This window comes from Heterocephalus glaber, unplaced genomic scaffold (genome assembly GCF_053883595.1).
Source record: "Heterocephalus glaber isolate CG9 unplaced genomic scaffold, H.glaber_assembly_v1.0 deba00000331, whole genome shotgun sequence".
Taxonomy (NCBI): domain Eukaryota; kingdom Metazoa; phylum Chordata; class Mammalia; order Rodentia; family Bathyergidae; genus Heterocephalus; species Heterocephalus glaber.
The window spans coordinates 22,637,060-22,651,567 of NW_028258142.1; the positions used below are offsets into that span (position 1 = coordinate 22,637,060).

At 43.3% G+C, this 14,508-nt stretch overlaps 1 protein-coding gene across 1 annotated transcript in view; it reads left to right on the forward strand.

The window, feature by feature from the left end:
- Window positions 1–13,810, forward strand: part of Cplx4 (complexin 4) — a 31,971-nt gene extending 18,161 nt beyond the window's left edge. The window contains exon 3 of the mRNA XM_004858424.2: window positions 13,575–13,810. Coding sequence (XP_004858481.1) covers window positions 13,575–13,802 — 228 coding nt within the window. The 3' untranslated portion in view covers window positions 13,803–13,810. The remainder of the gene's footprint in view (window positions 1–13,574) is intronic.
- Window positions 13,811–14,508: the final 698 nt, after the last annotated feature.

The window sequence follows — 14,508 nt, forward strand, 5'->3', positions numbered from 1 at the left end:
CCTTCAGCTCCCATCTACAAGTGGCTGACTCTCAGTTCTGTATCCCCAGTCCACATTTCTTCCTGCTTGTCACTGTCACAAATAGAACATGCTCATCTTCAAAACACACTGCCTCTGGGCCAGGGATTTAGCTCAGTAGTTCCAGCACCTTCCTCAAAAGCACAAGGTCCAGAGTTTTATCCCCGGTACCAAAAAAGAAGAACACTGCCTCATTATCCCCCAAACCTGCTCCTCCCCAAGGCTGCACCTCCATTAGTGGCTCTCCCAGCCACCCAATGGCGGGCTGCAACAAGAAGTCGCCCTTGACTCTTCCCTCCCTGCTCCACCCTCACATCCTGTAACAGACCAAGCCACCCTAAGTCACCTTGTAGATAACGCTCAGCTCATCCTCAAGTGAAAGCCTTGTTATTTCCCACCTGTACTATGACCACAGCTCTTATGTAGTGTTGGTATTTTGAGCCTCACAGCTGTGGAGTGAGGTTTCCAAGATATAGATCTGTCCCTGTCTTTTGAAAATGAGGCTTACCATGACTCTTTAAAATGAAGTCCAGAGACTAACCTGCACACCATGATGTAGTTTCTGTCTTTCTGGCCTCATCTCTTTTTATTGTGCTTATTTTTTAGTACTGGGGATCAAACTCAGGACCTTATGGTTTCGAGACAGGTGGTGGAACCACTGAGCTAAATCCCTGGCCCCTGGCTTCATCTCATGCTACTTCCTGCCTGGACTGGACCCTTCTTTCTGGCCCTGCACCTGCTCCCCACGATCCCTTTTCTTTTTGTAAGATTTTGTTTGAGTGCTGCTTCTTCCAGAAACTTCCATGGCCTCCCTTCCCCCACCTAAGGCTAGATTGGTCACCCTCCTCCATGTCTTCATTAATACTGTGGTGCTTGTCACTACATCACCCTACAATCCTGAATACTCACACCCACTGTGTGCTCCTTGACAGAAGGGCTGACTTTTCCATCTTTGTCCCCTGTGCCTAGCATGGGACCTGGCAAAAAGAAGTTCCACATGTGTTCATGTGTACACAAACACACACACACACACACACACACGATGTTTGTTGGGTAAATGGGTATTAGTTGGAAAAGGAGAAAATACACCCAAAAAACAATGTATCAAAAACAGCAGGAAGAATTAATCTGCCATAAATTTTCATGAAAAGATAGAGTCTGGATTGGACACTACAATTTTATATAAAACACAAAGATTCTATCAAAATCAAAATGTCATATTTTTCCAAACACAGGGAGTCATGTGTTTTAAATAAAGCCACAAGATTCTTTCTAAAAGCAAATAGGTCCTGTCCCCAGCCAATTCAGAATGTATATGTAAGTCAAGCCAAATTAATAAGAGAAAACAGTTCCACAACGACCCTCTAATCCTATTAACAGAATTGTCACTCTAGGTTAGTCATTGAAAAATAATGTTGTGCCCCTGCTGAGCTATACGATTTAGTTACACCTGGTGTTTGTCTGCTGTATTAAGGGCATCATTCATTTTGAATAAAGATGAATGTAGAAGAAACTCTCAATAGAGGTATCTTTAGACAGTCACATCGAAAGCTCCATTAGAATTGAACTTAAAAGTTGCTTCCTAAAGAAATAATAAAGAAGATTCTTGAAGCTTATTTGTATTCTCTTTCAGATTAAAGCTCTTGGGACTGCTTACCAGGGTCTGAGACTCCAAACCTTCCTGCTTTGCAGCAGCTGTTTCTGGTGTCAGGGTGGCCACAAGAGGTCCCCTCTGCCACCCAGTCTTCCTTCCCCTGTTCCATTTAATCTTCCTCCTCAGGTCTTTTAACACCCAGAGGGACATGAGGACAGAAAGAAAGCATCTTGGGGCACTAGTATATGTGTGTTCTGCAGCCACAGTTGCAACATGTGTTTGGAAGACAATTCCCTTACTCTCTTAGTCCCCAGCCATCCTCCCTGTAAGGCAGGTAGAGATCACTTCCCTTCCACATGTGAGAATACCAGCTCAGACAGGGAAAGCAGCTTCTCAAGATCACACAGCCTGTAAATAGCAAGGCAGAACCTGACATTACAGGCCGAGTTTCCCAGCCAGGTCATTCTGGCAGCCAAGCTGGGTTGACAAGAGGAATCATATTCCTTACATGTATATCTTTATCAATTGGGGCCTTGGTTTCCTCATCTGTAAATGAGAAGCTTGGATAAATGAGCTCTAGGAGCTTCTTGACTCCCTGTAAAGAAACACATGCAATATGTGCACAGTTGGTGCTCAGAAATTCTCCTTCCATGTAGGCCTCAAATGTCTATATTTTAATCAACATTAAAAACTGGTGCTCTGGGGCCAGGGATTTAGCTCAGTGGTTCTGGTGCCTGCCTTGCAACAGCAAGGTCCCAAATTCCATCCCCAGTACCAAAAAAGACCAACCAAAAAACAGCGCCCTGCCAGGTGTAGTAACTCATGCTTGTGGTCCCAGTTACTCAGGAGGATGAGGCAGAAAGATCACAAGTTTAAGGCCAACCTGGGCAACTTAGCAAGACCTTGTCTCAAGATTTAAACAGAGGGTGAAGGGGTGGGGATGTGACTCAGTGGTAGAGTGCTTGCCCAGCATGTGTGAGCTCCTAGGTTCAATCCCAGTACCACCAAAAAAAGAAAAAAGAAAAGAAAAAGAAATTGATGCCCGTTATTCAAAAAGATAAATCCATGGCATCTGTCCTTTCCTGAGTGGGGTGGGGACATGACTGGTAACTAAGAGGAAGGACAGCAGTAGGAGCAGCAGAAGGAGCAGCCAGCCAGACATGGGCCAAGCCACACCCTGGAATCAACTGGAAAGCTTCTCAGGGTAGCACCTCGCTTGGAACCAGGATGAAGAGAAGTGACTTGTAACAAGTGACTGCTGAAGGCATTGACCACACAAACGTAAACAGTGGCTCCTCCCTCAACTCCCATACACCGAGCTGGTAGGTAGGCTGTACACCAAAAACAATCAAAGGAACCAGAACCAAAATCAGATTTACTTAGCTTCAGGCAAACAGGTATTTGTTTACACATCAAACTGACTGAACTGAAAGTAGTGAGCACTCAGCTTATCAAAGTCAGAGATAGTTTATCACTATATCTCAAGTTTGATCAGAGACAGAGGTCAGCATATCAAGACTCCAGGAGTAGCAAGTCTAAATCCAGGGTGGTGTCAGTCACAAGGAATGACAGCAGCAGGATACTGGGGCTATTTAAATAATGGAGTATTCAGCCCTGGGAATAAAGATAATAAGTTCAGTTAAAAATAAGAGGTTAAAATGGATTCTTGCCAGCAGGCATAAAAATAATTAGCTCTTAACTGCATTGAACAATATTCCAAGTTGATAAGATTTCTAGAAAAGAGACCTCTGAAACAGACCCTCCTAGAACAAAGTGCATCCCATACAAATAAGTCCCTCATCATAAGCTGGGCCCAGTCTCCGGCTTGCTCGCTCATTTGTTCAGGATCTCATCCTCAGTGGCCTCCACTCCGGGATGCTTCCGGCCCACAGTAATGCTGATTCGTATTGGCTGTGACTGCACTTGGGGACTGTAATGAGGCATTACTGCCTTTCCTTGAAGTGTGAACTGTGACAAAATATTTCTCCCCACCCCCACCCCCACCCACCGCCTAAGATTTGTCATTGGGCAGCAGTCTAGACAAGACAGTCATTGTCTGAATGGTAGACAAGGTCCCATCTGCAAGGTCATTCATTAGGAAGGGCAGAAACCAGGCTGCAGTGTCCACCGATCAGCCCCAGTGATGCTCCTTAATTGCTTGCTCTGCCCCACCTGTCTCTTAGGGGCCTGTGTTCTCCCACCCTCTGGGTCACTGTCCAAGTGCTCTCTATCCCAGGAGTTCTTGCCCCACAGACCTGGACACAGAGCTGCACACTTTCCTCTGAAATATTAAGAAACACAACCACCTTTTGTCCAAGGCCGGAAGCTTAGGAGGTTGTTTCTCAGCAGGTCCTGTTCAGCCTGCTCACTAATCCTCTGAGTGGCCCTTGCTCTGGGCATCAGACATGGGAGGTCACACAAGCAACGAGTGACAGATGTGGGACTTGAACCCAGGTCTTCTGACTGCAAATCCCACAGTCTAGCCCCTGTTGTAGGTTACCTTGCTGAGTGCAGATTTTACAAATGAGACCTGCTCACCAATCCGAGGTCCCAGACCAGCTCATGTGATGAGGACCAAGGGCTAATGAGGCCCAGAGGCCCAGGCTTAGTTCCAGGGGCTTCATTTTGTCCTCTAGCCACTCCCTGGCTTATTGTCCCATCCTTAGTCAAAAGCGTCCATAGCACAGCCACGGCCCAGGGTGGCTGCTTCCAGAACTGGCATGACCGCCTGACACAGCCGTGCTGCTGATGGAGGGTGAATAGCATTGATCCTTTAGCATGATGGCGAGTGCAGGACTCTGACCACGGCCTCTGACCACACCTGATGTTGCCTTTAGATCTGGACACCCAGGGTCATCTGCACTGGGCCCCCCTCCACAGTTCTCCTCCATCCCTCCTTGGCCACACTCCTTTGCATCACATGAGGAGTCTGCAGAGCCCAAGGGACATGCTCCCTATGACCCCCCCTTCACTCTGGCTACTCAGGACCCCACATGCTGTAATTCTTCCCCAGGCCTGTTTGCTGGGTCTGTGCTCTTGAGAGTGCACTGAGTTGTTGACCTGAGGAGTGGGGTAGGGGCCACAGGGCAGGTCCCTGAGGCCCCTCTCAGTAAAGGATGGAGCCAGGGACTGAGAAATCTGCAGGTCAGGCCATGAGCCAGGGGCTTCTGTCAATCCTCATGCTCCACGGCCCTCAGAGATTAGGATGGGCCCGGCCAGGGGAATGGAGGGCTTGGCTAGCTGGATAGCCTTCCCCTACAATTGTGGGCCTAGTGCTGAAAGGGAAAAGAATGTTTGCTTTGTTGAGAAAAACTGAGCCTGTGGGGTGAAGATGGGAGTCATCCCTAGGCCAGAGGTGGGGTGCACAGCGAGCAAGTCCTCCTGGTGGGTCTAACCCCCACCCAGCAGGATTATCCAGAGCAAATTCCCCACCCACCTCGAAGATTATCACTTTTATGGATAGCTACCACCAGTTGAATGCTTAACAGGTTTTAAATAACTCAATTATCATCTGATTCATCCTCTACAATTCTAAGACATATAATACAACTCCCAATTTATAAACAAAGAAATAATATTCAGAGAGGTTGGGCAAGGTGGCTCAGGTCCCACAGCCTAAAGTAGTAGAGTTAATGTTCTCACTCAGGTAGTATCACTCAAGCCAATACCCTTAGCTCTAGGCAGTGCTGCGCCAATGGAAGTAGAAAGATAGCAGATAGCTATGAAAACAAGTCACTTTAAGGAAGGCAAACAATACCTACACATTTGCCTTGTATTAAGACTGCTATAGCTCCCTGAATCACTGGACAAATAGGTATTGTTTGTGTCTCCATCCAGAAGATCTGCTAGATGTAGAGACAGAAAGGAGAGCATACTGCAGCTGGTCTTCAAGAAATCTACAGCAGTGGGTCTCAGACCTGGGCAGCACCAGAATTACTGGGAGGGTGGGCTAGGTTGAGGTCAGCCCACCCAGAATTGCTGAACCAGCAGACCTGTGTAGGGCCCAAGAACATGGGAAGCTAGCAAGGTCCCAAATGTGCTGATGCTGCTGGCTCAGGCACCCCTCTTTCAGAACCTCTTTGGTAGAAGTTGGGGCAATCAAGAAATTGAGTTGTAAAGCAAAATGGAATCTCAATGTTTGATCTTTCTGGGCAAGAGAAAATAAACCCCAAAAGTCCCCCTTGAAGGAAAAGAGGGCTTCAAAGCTTCTCTGGGAGGCAGCAGGGTGCTCAAGGGTGGTTTTGCTAAAGTCTCCCCCAGAGTAGGAGACAGGAGAGCCCTGTCCCTTATGAGCAGAGAAGACCAGGGCTTTCTTCGGCCCTCTAGCTGCCTGAACCTCCAGGCCCACAGCCGTCACTCTATCTAGGGTCAACCCTGGTGCCATGCACAGGAATCCCACTACCAAACAGAGGGTGGTGCCAGAATTCCCAGGACAGTCTTTTCAAATCATTACATTTGATTTGGGGATTCGTCAGAGAGGGCAGATATCTTCATTTACACGAACTCAGTAAGAACCCAGTAAAGTCTGCTTTTCCCACCCCTCCTACAGAAATGCCCACGGGATGATCAGCCAGGAAAGCAGCCACTAGGGTAGATAAATAAAAAATAAATAGAATTGCAAGATTGGCTGGGAGGCCCTGGAGATTAACTAATTAATCCCACAACATTTGGACGAGGAACTAATTAATCCGTTAAGTACTTGGAGGATCTGAGGCCTCAGCCAAGTGCAGGGGAGAATACACACATTCATCTCCTGAGGTCTTCAGGGAGGGCCCATGTAAGGATAGTCACCCCCTAGGGCCTTTATCTTCTCTGCATCAGGAATCTGCCTCCCCAACTGCTTCTGCAGCCACTCTGCTGGGGAACCTCATAAAGGAGAGCTCTGGGGAAAGGCTGTCAGGCTCCATCTCTCCAACCATCAGCCAGAGAAACAAAGAGCCACCAAATGCAAAAGATCTCAGCCATCAGGTCCCTCCAGCCAGCTTTACACATGGGGATGCCACATGAACCTAGAAACAGCAGGGTTTTTTCCGAGTCATTTCTACTCACATCCAAGCAAGGGCATTCTGATCTTCTCTAGGTGTTGGCTTTAAGTCCACCTGGGAACTCAACAGATGCTACAGTCTTTTGTAAATCAAATCAGTGGTCTGATTAAAATGATCATTTTATCCTTATGTGATTTCAGGAGCTTTGTTAACAAACGCACGGCTGGTCACAACCTATGGAGGTGGGCCTATTTTAGGGTTTTTTTGACCATTATATTCTCTGACACCCTTTAATTATCTGTAGTCCTGAAACCCAGTTCACCTCCTGTTAAAATCTGATCTCCAAAAAAATTTTTTTTTATTTTATTGGTACATTTCACATATAAAATATAATGACATTCATCATTGGAAATTTGCACCTTTACATAATCTCTCTTGGTTCTTATTTTTCCCACTTCCCCTGCCCTCCCTTCAACCTCTCCATCCCTCCCTATTTACAAAGACTTTGCTTCCATTTTTTCATTTTCTCATATTAATTCCATTCCTTTCTTTCCTTTCCCCTACCCCTCACACTTCCCCCTCCCCTTTGCCCCTTTTCTTCCTATTTCACATTATCTATTATACCTTTTACTCCTCATTTACACTTTCAGTTTCTCACACTAGAGAAACTATTTGGTATTTACATGTGTGTCCTATTTATTTCACTTAAGAGTATCGCCTCAAGTGCATCCATTTAGCTATGAATGTCTCTAATTTCTCATTTTTTATGGCTGAGTGGTACTTCATTTTATTAAAAAACCACATTTTCTTTATCCAGTCTCCACTAGATGGCCATTTTGACTACTTCCAAGTTTTAGCTGTTATAAATTGTGCTGCTGTGAACATGGGAGCACATATATCTGTGGTGTGATTCTTTTAATTCTTTGGGGAAGATACCCAGCAGGGGAATAGCTGGGTCAAATGAGACTTCCAGTCCTAGCTCTTTGAGGTATCTCCATACTGATTTCCACAGTGGTTGCACCAGTCTACACTCCCACCAGCAGCGGAACACTGTTAATCTTTCCTCACAGCCCTGCCAGCATTTGTTATTGGCTGATTTCATGATAGCAGCCATTCTTTCTGTAGTGAGGTGGAATCTCAGCATTGTTTTCATTTGCATCTTTCGAATGACCAGTGATGTCGAACATTTTTTCATATGTTTATTTGCTATTTCTACTTATTTGTCAGAGAAATGTCTGTTCATTTCTGATGCCTATTTTTGGATTGGGTCTTTAAATTTGGGAGGTCTGATTTTTTTAAGTTCTTTATAGATTTGAGATAGCAGACCTTTTTCTGAGGAACAGCAGGTGAAGATTTTTTTCCCACACTGTGGGTTGTCTATTCACACTGTTGATAGTTTCTCTTGCTGTGCAGAAGCTTTTTAGTAAGAAGAGATCCCACTTGTTGATAGTTTGTGCTAGTTCACGGGCAACTGAGGTTTTGTTCATAAAATCTTGTCCTACACCAATGTCTTCCAGAGTTCTACCTAACCTCTGTTCCAGCCAATTCAGCTTTTCTATTTTAATATTTAGATCTGGGTTTTTTTTGGTACCGGGGATCAAACTTGGGTCCTTGCGCCTGCGCAGCAGGTGGCAAAACCCCTGAGCTAAATCCCTGGCCCCAATATTTAGATCTTTAATCCATTTTAATTTTATTTTAGTGCATGGTGAGAGATATAGGTCTAGTTTAAATCTCTGGCAAGTTGAAATCCAATTTTTCCAGCACCATTTATTAAAGAGGCTATTTTTCCTCCAGTGAGGGTGTTTGGCTCCTTTGTCGAAGATGAGATGGCTGAGTGTGTCTGGCGTTGTTTCTGCATCTTCTAATCTGTTCCACTGGTCCTCGGGTCTGTTTCTTTGCCAGTACCATGCTGTTTTTATCACAGTAGCTTTGCAGTATACTTTCAAGTTGGGGGTTGTAATACACCCTGCTATGTCTCTGTTAACTAGAATTGCTTTTGCTATTCTGGGTCTCTTCTTGTTCCAAATAAATTTTTAATTGTTTTCTCAAGGTCCATGAAGTATGCTGCTGCAATTTCAGTTGAGATTGCATTGAATCTGTATAGAAGTTTTGGAAGATGGCCGTTTTCACTATGTTGATCCTTCTTACCCAGGAGCAAGGGATGTCTTTCTATTTTCTGATATCATCTTCAATCTCTCTTTTCAGAGTGATATAGTTTTCAGAGAAGAGGTCTTTGATTTCTTTTGTTAGGTTGATTCCTAGGTATTTAAGTTTCTTGGGTGCTATTGTGAAAGGAATTGTTTGCTCTATTTCTGTCTCAATGAGCCTGTTGTTCGTGTGGAGGAAAGCTATTGATTTTTGTGTGTTGACCTGTATCCAGCTACTTGACTGAATTTTGTTATTAAGTCTAGAAGACTTTTGGTGGAGTTCTTAGGGTCTTCTATATAGAGTATCATGTCATCTGCAAATAATGACGATTTGACTTCTTCATTTCCTATCCTTATTCCTTTTATTTCTTTCTCTTGTCTAATTGTCATGGCTAATGTTTCCAAAGCTATATTGAACAGGAGTGGTGAGAGTGGACATCCTTGTATTCTTCCTGATTTTAGTGTGAAAGATTTCAGTTTTTGACCATTTAGTATGATATTGGCTGTTGGTTTTTCATAGATGGCTTTTAACAGATTGAGGTAGAGACAAACTATTCCAATTTTTGTAGGGTTTTTATCATAAAAGTGTGTTGGATTTTTGTCAAATGCTTTTTCTGCATCTATTGAGATGATTGTATGGTTTTTGTCTTGGCTCTATTGATATAGTGTATTACACTAATTGATTTTTGTATATTGAACCATCCCTGCATCCCTGGGATGAATCTCACTTGGTCAGGGTATATGATTTTCTTGATGATCTTCTGCATTCTGTTTGCCAGTATCTTAGTAAGGATTTTTTCATCTATGTTCATTAGTGAGATTGGCCTATAGTTCTCTTTTTCATTTGAGTCTTTCTCTGCTTTGGGGATCAAGGTGATGCTTACTTCTAGGAATGAATTTGGGAGTATTGTTTCCCTTTCAATTTCATTGAAGAGTTGAAACAATAGTGGCAGTAGTTCCCCTCTAAAAGTCTTGTAGAATTCAGCAGTGAAGTCATCAGGATTTTTTCTTTTCTTAGTTGGTAAGTTTTTAATTACCTTTTCAATTTCATTGATTGATATTGGATTGTTTAGAATTTTTAGGTCTTCTTCGTTCAACTTCGGTAAGTCATACATATCCAGGAATGTATCCATTTCTTCTGCGTTTTCCATCTTATTGGCATATAGGTTCTCAAAGTAGGTATTGATGATCCTCTGGATTTCTGCTGGGACTGTTGTAATTTCACCCTTTTCATTCCTAATTGCATGGATTTGGGCCTTTTCTTTCCTTTTTCAGATAAGGTTGGCTAAGGGTTTGTCAATTTTGTTTATTCTTTTGAAGAACCAACTCTTGGCTTCAGTGATTTTTTGTATTGTTTTCTTAGTCTCCATTGCATTGATTTCTGCCCTGATCATTGTAATTCCCTCCTTTGTATGAGCTTTGGGTTTGTCCTGCTCTTCTTTTTCTAGAAGCTTGAGGTTCAGCATCAGGTTGTTTAATTGGGCTCACTCTGTTTTCCTAATATGAGTATTCATTGCTATAAATTTCCCTTCTAAGACTGCTTTCATTGTGTTGCATAGATTCCAATATGTTGTATTGTTGTCATTTAATTGAAGGAACTGTCTGATTTCTTCTTTAATTTCCTCTGTGACCCATTGGTTATTCAGGAGTGTGCTGTTCAATTTCCATGTGTTTATGAAATTCTTATGAAATTGGATCTCCAATTTCATCACACTATGGATCTGATAATACACAAGGGATAACTTCAATTCCTTTGTACTTACTTAAACATGTTCTATGAGCAAGTATGTGGCCTATTTTGGAGAATGATCTGTGTGCAGCTGAGAAGAATGTGTATTCTGATTTTGTGGGGTGTAACACTCTGTAAACATCTGTTAAGTTCATTTGTTCAAGAGTTCGATTGAGTTCTAGTATTTCATTACTCATTTTTTGTCCAGTTGATCTGTCTACTTGTGACAGTGCAGTATTGAGGTCCCCCACTACTAATGTAGTAGTGCATATATGACTTTTCATGTCTGTTAGTATTTGTTTTATATAGTTGGGCACACTAGCATTTGGTGCATATATATTTATGATTGTCATCTCTTCCTGTTGGATTGTTCCCTTTACAAAGATGTAGTGTCCTTCTTTATCTCTCTTAGTCAGTGTTGGTTTGAAATCCACTTGATCTGCAAGAAGGATAGCTACTCCTTCTTTTTGGGGGGTTCCTGTTGCATGGAGTATTGTTTTCCACCCTTTCACTTTCAGTCTATGAGTTTCCTTTTGAATTAAGTGTGTTTCTTGTATGTAGCATATTGTTGGATCTTGCTTCTTGACCCATTCTGCCAGTCTATTTGTTTTGATTGGTGAGTTGAGACCATTAACATTGATGGTTATAAATGATACATATTGACTTATCATTGTCATGACTTTTTCTGTTTGTTGGATTCTCCCCCTTTGTGTTTAATTTCTTGTCACACCCAGTGGATTCATTCGGCTGGGCTTCATGAGGTTGTGATCCTCATTGTCTGTTCCTAGGATATTTTCTAAAATTTTCTGGAGTGCTGGTTTGGTATTCATGAAGTTCCTAAGGTGCTCTTTGTCATGGAAGTATTTTATTTCTCCATCAATTTTGAAAGATAGTTTTGCGGGGTACTCTGGGTTGGAGGCTGTTTTCTTTTCGGGCTTGGAATACATCACTCCGAGCTCTTCTTGCCTTGAGGGTTTGCACTGAGAAGTCTGCTGTGCTTCTGATGGGTTTTCCTTTGTATGTACTTTGTTTCTTTTCTCTAACTGCTTGTAGAACTTTGTTCTTCTGTTGGGTTTCTGGAATCTTAATAATTATATGCCTATGTGTAGATTTTTTTTTTGATCAAGGCTATTTGGAGTTCTATATGCCTCAGTTTTCTATATGTGAAGTTCTTTTCCCCTGCTTGGGAAGTTTTCTGGCATCACTTCTGTGAACAGTTTTTTTTATGTCATCTGCACTCTCTTCTATTTCTTCATTGACTCCAATCAGTCTTATGTTATTCTTCTTTGCATTGTCTAGCAGCTGCTGGATTGATTTCTCATGGTACCTGAAAATTTTGAAGTAATTTTTCTTTTCCTGGTCATTAATTGCAATCTTATTTTCTATATCTGAAATTCTGTCTTCAAATTGGCTCATTCTGCTGTGTAGACTTTCAATGAAGTTTTTAATCTTCTAGAAATCTGTTTACATCTGTTTTATAGATTCCTTTTGTTTCCTATGTTGGGATTCCATCATGTTCCTCAGCTCCTCTCTAGATTTATCATTCATGTCTTGCACTATGAGCACAATCTCTGCTGTTATCTGAGAAATTATTTCTGATTTCATTTTTTCCAGATCCCCTTTTGTTGCCAGTTCAAGAAGTCCTGGTCATTGAGTATTAGAGTGTTCCATTTCATTTCCCTTTGTGGTTGCTTTAGGTGATCTGGAAGTCTGGTTTTTAGATGTATTTACATGTCAACTCATTTCGACAGGGTGTGGGGTGCTGATGGTGCCCACGCAGCTCACCTCCTCAGTGCTGGGAGTGGTGGTACAGCGGCCTGGAAGCCCCTTCCTCTGTGCTGTGAGTGGTGAAATGGCAGCCCAGAGGCCCCTTCCTGTGCACTGGGAGTAGTAGAATGGTGGCCCAGAAGCCCCTTACTCTGGGCTGGGAGCAGTGGAATGGTGCCCGGGAGGCCCTTTCCTCTGTGTTGTGAAGAGTGGAATGGCAGCCCAGAAGCCCCTACCTCTGCACTGGGGGCAGTGATACAGCAGCCCGGAAGCCCCTTCCTCTGTGCTGGGAGTGGTGGAATGGCGGCCAGTAGGCCCCTTCCTCTGGGCTGGGAGTAGTGGTATGGCGTCCTGATCTCCAAAGATTTTTGAGAGCCACCATCTGGGAACATTAGCTACTACATCCCTTTCCATGAGTTGCATTTCTTTACACTGTTCTTTCCTTAGGAAACAGTGGGCTGTATAGTCTAAGTACAAAGAAATCCCAAAGACCAGGCAGAGTGTAATAGGAAACCCATTTTGTGGCTGGAACCACAAAATGAAAGGTGTTGAGCAACCTGGTGCCACCATATAGTGTGTCAACTGGAGCCTTGGTCCCCATGCTTCCCTTAACACATGTACTCTGTGCCAGACCCAGTTCTAGGCACTAATTGGATAAGTTTGTGTTTGATATGATGCTGGTTCTCCAAAGAGCTCACAGAAGGAAAAGGGGCAATAGTTAAGCAGAACTTGCCACTATAGCATGATGAGTAAATTCATGCAGCCCTGTCTGGTCACTGCCACCCCAAACCCCACTCCCTAGAGTGGATCAGTCAAGACCCTGGGATCAGCCAGCATGAGGCTGGTAGGTTCTGCAAAACTTGCAAAACTACCCTGTAGGGGAGGCAGGGTGAATGTCCGAGCTTCAGTGTGCATCAGCATTGCAGAGAGGGCTTCTTAACACCCAGGCCATAGAGGGCCAGCACCCAAATTTCTGATTGAGTAGGTCTGAGGCGGGCCAGAGAATTTATTTCTAATAGCCCTCTAGATGATGCTAATGTCATTAGTCCATTTGACCACAGTTGAAGAACTACCAGGTTAGAAGGGTGTGGCCAGCCTGAGGTGCAGCAAAGGAAGGATCTCCAAACCCAGGACTCTGGACTCACCAACTGCCACCAGGTCAAGGGTATGGCATTTGGGAGCCAAACATGTTTTAGCTTCATTAATTCTCAGCAGACATTTTTTTTTCCTGCTACATGTTATTTATTTATTTTACATTTATTTATTTACATTTAGTTAATTAGTTGGTCAATTTTAGAGTTATTTCTCTATATGTGTATTTATTTTTCACCTAGAGTGAAATGGATGAGACTCAAATCCAGATGGCTGGGGATGATGTGGATTTACCTGAAGATCTTCAGAAAATGGTAGAAGAAGATCAAGAAGAGGAAGAAGATAAGGATTCTATTCTTGGGCAGTTACAGAATCTCCAAAACATGAACTTGGATACCATAAAAGAAAAGGCTCAGGCCACCTTCACGGAAATCAAGCAGTCAGCAGAGCAGAAGTGTTCTGTGATGTGAGGGGCAGGTGGGTTGGGAGACAGAATCAGCCACCAACAGGAAGACCTGTTGAGCATGCATGTATTCTAACGTAACAAACATCATTAGGAAAACCATGATGATAAAGGTGTCTATAGACACATAGACAATAATTTGGTTACTCTAAATGTTTCTGGAAGAGCATCTAGCTAGCCCCTGCAGCAGGAAACATACTTTCCTTTAATTATAGATGTAACTATGAAATTTCAGCCATAAATGATGATGCAGAATAGGTATCTCCTTAAAGATCTTTAGGGCAAGCAGGAAGAAACAAAAGCACATGGCATTTCCTCTCCAGCTCTCTTCCTTAGAGGGCAGCATCTCACCATGTCTAATCATTGGCAGAATATCAGGTCTCTACAGACAAAGATGTGGGGTGTGGGGTGCCTACCAGGAGCCACAGATGCAGGCTCCAGGGAAATCAGAGTTTCTGTCACCTAGTACTCTCTACTTCTTAATGTCAATGATGATGCTAATCATATTTGGCTCTTGGACACTTCTCCCCCAAGGGACAGTAGCGGAAATGTGGTCAAAGATGAAAAATGGAGGTGGAGAATAGACTTATCCAGCACTGTGATTGGACATCACCATTCTTTTGGGTGTTAGGGAAGTAAAGGGAGAGGCAGAAGGACCACTAGGAGGGCAATTGCTATTTATAAGATAAGTATAACTCCTTTTGTCTGAACTT